The sequence below is a fragment of the Lepus europaeus genome, chromosome 19, assembly GCF_033115175.1.
Source record: "Lepus europaeus isolate LE1 chromosome 19, mLepTim1.pri, whole genome shotgun sequence".
In the NCBI taxonomy this organism is placed as follows: Eukaryota; Metazoa; Chordata; class Mammalia; order Lagomorpha; family Leporidae; genus Lepus; species Lepus europaeus.
The window spans coordinates 13,829,767-13,841,076 of NC_084845.1; the positions used below are offsets into that span (position 1 = coordinate 13,829,767).

Below are 11,310 nucleotides of genomic sequence, written 5' to 3' on the forward strand. Positions count from 1 at the left end.
TTTATTTTTTTCTTCTTCAGTTACTCAGCTGTGATTCAAAGTCTAAAGTGCTGGGGATGAAGTAGAAATTCATATGCTATAAAAGTTTAACATCGAGCATAAAATGCATTTAATTTATTCCATTTGATTCTATGCCTTGCCATTCATTAACAAACATTGATGAATAAAGAGAGTATATTAGTCTGTTTTCCATTACTAGGATGAAGTACCCTCGGCTGGGTACTTTATAGACAAAAGAAGCCTGAACCTTTTATGCAATCTTTCAGATCCAGATCCAACTGTTACTATCAGGTCACAATTGTGCCAACAAACTGGGAAACCTAGAAAAATGGATAGATTCCTGGACACTTACAATCTACCTAAATTGTGCCATGAAGACACAGAACAGCTGAACAGACCAATAACCAAGATAGAACTTGAATTAGTAATAAACACCCTGCCAGAAAAGGGAAGCCCAGGACCAGATGGCTTCACTGCTGAATTCTACCCTACATTTAAAGAACTAACTCCAATTCTTCTCAAGCTATTCAAAACAATTGAAAGGGAGGGGATCCTTCCAAACTCTTTCTATGAAGTCAGCATCACCTTAATTCCTAAACCTGAAAAGAATACAGCAAAGAGAACTACAGACCAATTTCCCTAATGAACACAGATTCAAAAATCCTCAACAAAATACTAACCAATTGAACCCAACAACACCTCAGAAAGATCATTCACCTGGACCAAGTGGGATTTATCTCTGGTATGCAGGGATGGCTCAACATTTGCAAATCAATCAAAGTGATACATCACATCAGCAAATTCAAGAACAGAAACTATGTAATCATCTCAACAAATGCAGAGAAAACATTTGATAAAAGACAATAACCTTTCATGATGAAAACTTTATTCAAATTGGGTATAGAAGGAACATTCCTCAACACAATCAAGGCAATTTATGACAAATAGCCAGCATCCTATTGAACAAGGAAAAGTTGTAAGCATTCCCACTGAGATCCGGAACCAGACAAGGATGCCTACTCTCACCATTGTTATTGAATATAGTCCTGGAAGGTTTAGATAGAACCATTAGGCAAGAAAAAGAAATCAAAGGAATACAAATTGGGAAGGAGAAAGTCAAACTATCCCTATTTGCAGATGATATGATTCTATATATAAGGGATCAAAAAGACTCCACTAAGAGACTATTGGAATTCATAGAAGAGTTTGGTAAAGTGACAGGATATAAAATCAATCAATAGGGTCTGGCACTGTGGTGTAGCAGGTAGACGCCCTGGCCTGAAGCGCCAGCATCCCATCTGGGTGCTGGTTTGAGACCCAGATGCTCCACTTCCAATCCAGCTCTCTGCTATGGCCTGAGACAGCAGTAGTAGATGGCCCAAGTCCTTGGACCCCTGCACCCACATGGGAGACCCAGAAGAAGCTCCTGGTTCCTGGCTTTGGATTGGCACAGCTCCGGCCATTGGGATCAATTGGGGAGTGAACCAGCGGATGGAAGACCTCTCTCTCTTTCTCTCTGCCTCTCCTCTCTCTGTGTGACTCTGACTTTCAAATAAATAAATAAATCTTTAAAATAAATAAATAATAAATCATGGTCAAATGGGTAAATGCACATACAGGAATGCATTTCTGATCACCATTCAAAAAATCAAATAGAAAATCAATATATTAAAAACTAAATGATCACCTCAAAAATGCAAAAAAATCACTTTAATAATCTAACATACATTCTTCATTTAAAAAAAACTTTGAACAATGAGATGGGAAATACAATGAAATTTCCACAATCTGATCATCAACAATAAAAATCTACATATAAACAAAATTCCTAATAGTGAGTGACTGAATGTTTTCATCCTAAAATCAGGAACCAGGCAAAGGATGTCAGTTCTCACCAGTTCTATTTATTATTGTACAAATGTTACCAACTCATGCATGCAATAAAACAAGAGTAAAAGAAAAAGAGTGATGAGAATGAAAAGGGAAGAATTAAATCATGTCTTTTCCAGATACAATCTTACTTACAGGAAATTTATTGTATATAAAAAGTTACCAGAAATAATGTGAGTTTAGCAGTCAATTGCAATTCTTGTTAAATCAAATCAGTTGCCTTCTTCAATGCTAGCAACAATTGGAAATTAAAGCTAAGGACAGGGACCTGCATTTTGGAGCAGTGGGTTAAGCTGCGACTTGTAATGTCGGCATGCCATCATCCCATATCTGAGTGCTAGTTGGAGTACCAGATGCTCTGCTTCCAATCCAGTTCTCTGCTAATGTGCCTGGGAAAGCAGTGGAAGATGACCCAAGCACTTGGGTTCCTGCCACCAGCACGGGAGACCAGGATGGAGCTTCTATCACTGGCTTTGGCATGACCCAGCTTTGGCCCACTGGGGCCTCCAGGGAGTGAACCAGCGATGGAAGATCTTTCTCTTTCTGTCACTCTCTCAAATAAATAAATCTTAAAAAATTAAAAACATAAAAGCAAAAAAAAAAAAAACTACAACAGCATCAACTATATGAAATAATGTATAGACTGACCAAAAATGTGCAATATCTGTATATTTTATACTGAAAACTACAGAAAAACTGAGAGCAATTGAAGAAAATCTAAATAGAAATTTGTACTTCATACTCATGGCTCAGAAGACACAATGTTATCAAGAAATCAGCGTCCTCCAGCGTTGTGGCACAGCAGGTCAAGCCTCCGCCTGCAGCGTCAGCTTCCCATATGGATGCCAGTTCCTCTTCACGTCCCATCCGGCTCCCTGCTAATGGCCTGGGAAAGCCGTGGAGGACAGTTCTAGTGGTCGGCCCCTGCATCAAGGTGGGAGATTGGGAAGAAGCTCCTGGCTTCTTTGTGGCCATTTGGGGGAGTGAACCAGCTAATGGAAGACTCTCTCTGTAACTCTGCCTTTCAAATAAGTATTTTTTAAAAATAATTGCCACCCTCATTCAGGTGGTCATCTCTCCCGTGCTCTTCCTCACATACAGTCACAAGCATCTCATTCACCACCCTCATAACGGGAATATGTCTAGGTCCCCTCGGCCACCAGGCTGCCAATGTCCAAGACGTCCAGGCTGTGTCCCCGCCCTCCACACGTCTTAGAACCAGTGGTCAGAGCCACCCCCACGAACAGCACAAATGCACCTTCACACGCTGGAGCACTTTGAACAAGAGGGAGAACTCCCACGTGTCCAGGCGGCGCCTGCGCAAGCACTGGGTCAGTCAGGCAGGGCGCTGAGAGGATTCGGAGCAACTTCCTTCCCGCCAGTTCCGCCGGGCTTCTGGGCTCCAGCCTGAACTACATTTCCCAGAAGGCCCCGCTGCTCGAATCAACGCCCAGCGAGAGCGGCAGTGTGCAAGGGGACTTGCTTTTCAGACGGTTAGGCTAAGCTGTCTCCGGTATGACCTCGCAGGAAACCTTTCACCTCCGGCCAGACGAGGGGCTTTTTCTTCTCAGGTGTGTGGCGAACAGAAACTCAACGACCCAGAGGCTCCTGACGTTCCGTTACTCTTCCAAACGCCGGACGACATTTCCCAGGAGCCTTCGCGGCCGGCTGGCTCCGTATAGGAACAAAGCGGGTTCTTGGCAGTGGACAGGATCGTGCAGCGTCTCAAGGCCCCTGTGCTGAGTTTTGGGTGGCCCAGGGCTGCTGGAGGTGTGGCGTCCCAGAACAAGGGCACCTTCGGTGGCAGCCTGTGCTAGTGGGAGCGACTGAAGAGAGTTGGTGGAAGGTGGCATGCACCCGCGGGTTTGAAATATATACAACCTGAGCATCTCTCTTTAATTGGTGTAGTTCATCTGCTCACACTCCCTGTACACCTGCTTCAGCACCAGCCTCATTGCTGAGACAGCTGGTCACCCCGAGAGGCTTCCACCCTATTCTCTCAGTATCTAGTCTACATCTTTGCTAAAGCGGGAGCCTGTTGTTACCGGAGGGAAGGCCGTGGAAGCCTTGGGGTTCTTGTCTTCTCGCAGCAAGAATTTGGGCGTGAGACAGAGAGCAGAGTACATCCGTCAGGGCAGAAGGGACAGGGAGCGCCCAGACGCTTGGACTGGGGGAGAGCAAGGTTACATGTTTGAATGCAGAGATTACACCTGGGCAGGCTGAGCTTGCAGTCTGCTTGGACTCCCTAGGTTTTTAAGGGAATCTGTTTACCCACTCCCCCTCTAGAGCCTTCAGGACAAAGGATGGGGAGTCCAGGCAGAAGGGTTTGTTGGGTGAAAATTAGCAAATTCCTGGCACCTGGGCAGAGTAGAGGGGCTTCCCTCAGGGCGTGTCTGAGAAGGCTTTATTACCCCATGTTATCAGGTAACCCCTTTGGTCCTGAGTAGAGAGAATTCTCCTGGGAGCTTTCCTTTGGGGAAGGGCTGGGACCACCTGGGAGGTTAGCAGGGTCTGGGCAGGACTTTGAAGTGCAAGATGCTGGGCTCCTGGGGCTTCCTGCAGTAGGTGCTGGGCTTCAGGGCTCATACACACATAGGCTCAATTTCTGACTTCCTACCGAACACTGTGACCCCCAAATCTCCAACCTCAGTGGACTTGGGCTGAGTCCTCTCTATCCCCAGCATATGGACTCCCCAACTGGGAGACTGACTCTTCAGCAGCCGGGGATCCTTTATCCTTCTTTCCCAAGTAGTACCACTAGACTAGCAACCAGCTACCAACCTGGGACAGCCCCCTCTGAAACAGCTGTCTAATGGGGAAGGGGAGGCTTGTTAATGTACACGTCTTCCTTCTCCACCACTGATTTATATACTTACAAGGCACACACCAAAGGGTTAAGAGATGTTCCAGAGGAGGGGGCTGGCATTGTGACAGTGGGTAAAACCACCACCTGTGATGTTGGCATCCCATATGGGTGCTAGTTCAAGTCCTGGCTGCTCCACTTCATCTTTTTTTAAGATTTATTTTATTTATTTGAAAGACGAGTAGAGACAGAGAAAGGTCTTCTATCTGCTGGTTCACTCCTCAGATGGTCACAATGGCTGGAGCTGTGCCAATCCGAAGCCAGGAGCCAGGAGCTTCTTCTGGGTCTCCCACATGGGTGCAGGGGCCCAAGGACTTGGGCTGTCTTCTACTGCTATCCTAGCTTATAGCAGAGCTGGATGGGAAGAGGAGCAGCCGGGACTAGAACTGGCGCCCATATGGGATGCTGGCACTTCAGGCCAGGGGCATTAACCTGCTGCACCACAGCGTCGGCCTCCAGCTGTGTATTGTCAAACAGCCTGTCTTCAATCTTACTGATCCTTGTTTGATATATTCTATTGATGACTTCTATCAATTTTTTAAAAAAATTTTATTTATTTATTTGAAAGGCAGAGTTACAGAGAGGCAGAGGCAGAAGCAGAGGGAGAGAGGGAGAGAGAGGGGGAGGGAGAGAGGTTTTCCATCTGCTGGCTCACTCTCCAGATGGCTGCAACGGCTGGAGCTGTGCCGATCCGAAGCCAGGAGCTTCTTCGGGGTCTCCCACACAGGTGCAGGGGCCCAAGAACCTGGGCCATCTTCCACTGCTTTCCCAGGCCACAGCAGAGAGCTGGATCGGAAGTGGAACAGCCAGGACTCCAACCAGCGACCACATGGGATGCCCCCACTGCAGGCGCCAAAGTGCCGGCTCCTCTATCCCATTTTAATTTCACATCTATCACATTTTTAATATCACTTAGTGTGCTTTTCAATTTGAAATTTTTCAATTTTCTCTTCCCTCTTTATAAATTAAGAGTACTAAATCATTTATCTTTATTGTTTCCTTAACAGAGCTGCTTTGAAATCCTCATCTGAGCATTTAAAAATTTCAGTTCCTATCTGGTTGATTTCTGGCATCTTATTTTACTGTTTAAAGGGAAAGTTATGGTTCCTTAAAGTTCTTCATGCTTGTTGGTGCATAACTTTGCACGCTGAAGGATTAGTTATATAGTAACTTGGTCTGTTCGTGGCTGCCCTAAACAGTCCTTATTTTCTCTGAGGCTATGGACACTTCTGCATGTCAACACTAGATAGCAAGCACCTGAAGTTGAGGTTTGCCCAAGGTCGGATGTTGAAGTTTCTTCACTGTTCTACAATTCTAAGATCAAATTCATCCTAAATTTGTAGTTGGAGTGTTGTTCAGCATTAACTGAAGCTACAAAAAGTGGTGGTCCATCCCTAAAAATCTCTTCTGTGCCCGGTGTCTTCCACTGCCATGTTACTAGATCACACCTGGAGCCCACAGCCTACTGAGACCAGTGCAGCTTGTGTATGGGACAGAAGCCCAACCTTCTGTGCTCTATCTGCTGCAGAGAGGAACTCACTGCATGATTCCGCTCCTTCCAGCCACTAGTGATGCTGGCCACGGTGTAAGACTGATTACCCTGGGGCCTTAGAACTCCACTTGGCACTGAAGCAAGTTCAGAGTCTTTGTCTACAGGCACCCACCTGGGGACAGGGATCATTAGGATCTGTTCAATGTTGGATTTTACCAGCCTGGCACTGACTCCCGAAACAGTATGTTTTCTTGCTGTCTGCCCAAGGTTGTAGGAGGGGTGACAAGAGTCACCCCTTCTGCTGTCCAGGCACACACTAAGTGGGTTACACCTAGGTCTCATAGTCATTAGGCTCTTGAACAATTTTGAGGGTGCATATCAGGCTCATAAAAGTGTTGATATTCACTGAAACAAGTCATCCCACTCAGTTGCCTATCTCCACCTGGTAATGGGGCAAGTCCAGAGACTGTCCACAGGCACTTGCCCAGGAATTTGGATCACAAGATGGCCCAGGTGATTGGGCCTCTGCACCCATGTGGGAGACCAGGAAGAAGCACCTGGCTCCTGGCTTCAGATCAGTGCAATTCTGGCCGTTGTGTCCATTTGGGGAGTGAACCAACAGAGGGAAGACCTTTCTCTCTTTCTTCACTGTCTGTAATTCTACCTCTCAAGTAAATAAAATCTTAAAAAAAAAATAGTATACTGGATTCTCTAATAAACACATAGAAATGCAGATGAGATAAGCACACTGAAATAACAAAACTTTTAGAGACTAGTATTTCAGTTATTAATCAATAAACTTTAATAATAATCTTAGTGATAATAATTGACTTCCTATATAGACTTAAGAGTTTATTTTCTCGGTTTTGCATGTGACATGCTTGTTCATATTGTTATCAATGCCTAGTAAGGAACGAACACTGAAAAATTATGAAGACAGAATGATAAACAGAACAAAGTTCTGGCCTTCATTCATGGTTTCCTGTATGCACTGAAGAATATTAAATTTCTAATGAGCAGAGGACTGTTAGCATTCTAAATTACTGCTATATTGACATCTGATCATCATTTCTCCCTGAACAAGTTCTAATTTCAGTATTAACTTCTATTCAATTCAGGAATTGTAAATTAGATTTTAAATTTCAAAAAGGTGACAAAATATTGCTATGTAGATTTCTAAATGTAAAATGTATCTCTACAATGGAGAGATCTAGCAGTCATCTCTAGAATCAAGTGATAACATCCATACAGGTTGAGTATCTCTTATCTTAAATGTTTGGGAGCAGAAGTGTTTCAGGTTTGGGATTTTAGAATATTTGTTTACACATAATGAGATATCTTGCAGATAGAACCCAAGTCTAAACATAAACTCATTTATCCTTCACAACCTTAAATGCATTGGCATTGCCTTAAGGTAATTTTATGCAGCGCAGTTATGGATTGCATAACAATATTTCAGGCAACAATAGGCCACATTTACCATGCTGGTGCCATCACACTGTATCACCTCATTTTGTCATAGCTTGTGTAAGTATACTACATGATCACACAATGATGATTTGCTTAGCAACACATTTCTCAGAAATATTCCTGAAGTTATGCAATGCACTTGCATTTTTAGTTCACTTACATTTTGAGGTCATGTGTGGCATCATGTTCATTCTCAAAAAGTGACACAGTTTAGAGCATTTCAGGTTTTGGATTTTCAGATTAGAGAGGTTCAACCAGTACTGGGAAAACTCAACATTGTGTGTGTTTTTAACTTACAAAACATCTACGACATTAAACCTCTTTAACAACTAGAACTATTAGAAACAAAAACAAAATAAATGATGCAAAAAGAAACAATTTTAAAACCTTAGAATGTGGGACATACAGCAAGAAAACAAACCTGTACTCTTCAAAACTCTAAAGTCGTGGAAACGTGTAGAGATGTTTAAATCAGAAACTGGGAATGTTTTAGGATGTGCAGACCACACAGTACATGCTGTAAATACTCAACTCTGCTAGGGTGGCAATGAAAGCAGTCACACAATAAACTAATGAATGTGACTGCTCCCTTAAAGCTCATTTTTTAAGTTCTCTCATGATTTTTTTAAAATATTCTATTAGATTTTAGTCAGAAAGAATTACTTAAAATTCAGGTAGGCATAGGAAATTATATAAAATTTTTCTCAATTTATTTTACATATTTGCATTTTAATCTCATAATTTACTAGCAGTAATAAAGGAGAATACTTCAAACAGTATCTAATGCTTACTAAACAGAGACTACATGTGAGGTTATTTTTCATATTTCCTACATTCCAATAGTAGCACTATATTGTAGGTATAGTTATCATCTGTATATTCCCAGGATGAAGAAATAGCTTGCTCAATGTCTCACAGGCTACAAAGACTAGAAATCATAATGGTTTCTCCAAAATTGTTAGATCAACAGGGGTTTGCCTTTCAACATTCTAAATTTCTGATATATAGGCAATTAATCATCACTCCTGGTTGAATAAGCCCTAATTCAATATGAACTTTTTATTTAATTATTGTTATACATGATATTTTAAATTTCAAAAAGGTGACAAAATATTTCCATACAGTAAGATTACTAAATGTGAAAGTATCTCTATGATGGAGTGATCTAGTAGTTACCTCTCTATCCAAGTGATAAAATCTACCATTAATACAGGTTGAGTGTACCTTATGGATTTTCTCAAATTTAACAATAATTGATTCGGACTGGATGGATTTTATAAATAAAGCATAAAAAATAAGAACTGGGGCCAATGTTGTGGCAAAGTGAATTAAGCTGCCGCCTGAGACACCAGCGCCCCATAAGGCTGCAGGTCCAAGTCCTGGCTGATCCACTTCCAATCCATCTCCCTGCTAATGCACCTGGGAAAGCAGCAGAAGATGGCCCAAGTACTTACACTCCTGCCACCTATGTGGGAGACTTGGATGGAGTTGAGTTCCTGGTTTGGGCCTGGCCCAGCCTTGGTCATTGTGGCCATTTGAGCAGTTAACCAGTAGATGAAAGATTCTCTCTCTATAACTCTGCCTTTCAAATAAATAAAATCTTTTAAAAAAAAAAACACAAAAACTAACAGCATTTCTAACTTCTCTGAATTTTCTTTTAATGCAAATACACTGAAAATAATAAAGAAACATAAATAGGGCTTTCCTATGTTATATAAAAATATAAGTTCTCTGAATGTAAATATTTGGATGAGTTAAAAAGCTTGAAATATTATTTATATTCTCAAGGGTTCTCACCAAACTAATGCTTTCTAAGAACTAAACCATACCTAAAAACATTTGCACATTCTTTCCTAATTGTTTCTCAATGTAATAAATATACTGTACATATGCCTTTCCACAGCCCTTACATTCTTAAAGTTTCTCTCGACTATGAATTCTCCAGTGTACTTTAAGACTTGAATTATGCCTAAAGTACTTACCACACCTGTCACATTCAAAAGGCCTCTCACCACTGTGAATACTCTGATGTAGAGTAAGTCGTCCATACACGCTAAAGGCCTTCCCACATTCCTTACATTCATAAGGTTTCTCACCTGTATGAAGTCTATGATGTATAATCAGTTGATGGCTGGCGACTCCTAAAAGCCTTCCCACAGTCTTTACATTCATAGGGTTTCTCACCAGTATGAAGTCTATGATGCACCCTAAGACTTTCAACATGCGTGAAGGCCCTAAAACAAACCTTACATTCATAGGGCTTCTCACAAGTATGAATGCGTTGATGTCTAACAAGGCTTAAGATATAACTAAAGGCCTTTCCACATTCTTTACATTCATAGGGTTTCTCACCTGTATGACTTCTCTGGTGAATCCTAAAGCTCCCATCATGAATAAAGGCCTTCCCACATTCTTTACATTTATAGGGTTTCTCACCAGTGTGAATTTTCTCATGATGAATAAGTACTGAGGCATGACTAAATGCCTTCCCACACTCGTTACATTCATAGGGTTTCACACCAGTATGCGTTCTCTGATGTGGAATGAGCTGATAGACGTGACTAAAGGTCATCCCACATTCTTTACACTCATAGGGCTTCTCCCCAGTGTGAATTCTCTCATGTTGAACAAGATTTGAAGCACGACTAAAAGCCTTCCCGCATTCTTTACATTTATAGGGTTTCTCACCAGTATGAATTCTATGATGTACTCTAAGATCTATAACACGACTAAAGGTCATCCCGCATTCATGGCACTCATAGGGTCGTTCTCCAGTATGAATTCTGTCATGTTGCATAAGGTAAGAGGCTTGACTAAAAGCTTTTCCACATTCCTTACATTCATAGGGCTTCTCCCCAGTATGAATTCTCTGGTGGATTTTAAGTCCTCCACGTTGACTAAACGCCTTCCCACATTCATGGCACACATAGGATTTCTCACCAGTATGAACTCTTCGATGCTGAGTTAGGTAAGAGGCACGACTAAAGGCCTTCCCACACTCTTTACATTCATAGGGCTTCTCACCTGTATGAATTCTTTGATGAACCCTAAGGTCCATACTACGACTAAAGGTCATTCCACATGCTTCACATTTATAGGGTTTTTCACCAGTATGAATTTTCTGATGCTGCAGAAGGTTGGATGCACAACTAAAAGCTTTTCCACATTGTTGACATTCATAGAATTTCCCACTAGTATGAAATTTCTGATGTACTATAAGGTCTGTATGATGAGTAAAAGCCTTCCCACATTTGTCACATTCATAGAGTTTCTCTCTGTTGTGAATACTCTGATGCAGAGAAAGAGGTGCACATTTTGTATAAACATGCACTTTTCCTGATTATTTCTTGCCTTGATTCCAAATCTAAAAAAAAGGAAAACATTTTGTTAAATATTCTGTACAATTTTTTAAATCTCTAATTAGAGGTAAATACTTGAAAGCACTCTATATAATTTACAACAGTTACTGCAACAAATGTCTCCATGAATTATCACACTTTACTATAATGATTAAATATACTTTCTTCTATCAGTTTTTATATAACATAAAAATTAAATGCAACATTTGTATTTTATCTTCCTCTAATTACATTTT

General features: G+C 41.6%; 1 protein-coding gene across 1 annotated transcript; it reads right to left on the reverse strand.

Annotated features, from left to right (window-relative positions):
- Positions 1-9,564: 9,564 nt before the first annotated feature.
- Positions 9,565-11,055, reverse strand: ZNF569 (zinc finger protein 569; the record flags this gene model as incomplete). The annotated part of the gene is given in 2 exon segments (XM_062175989.1): positions 9,565-9,830; positions 9,832-11,055. Coding segments are annotated over 2 exon segments (1,425 nt in total), but the record flags the coding sequence as incomplete, so codon positions are not given.
- Positions 11,056-11,310: the final 255 nt, after the last annotated feature.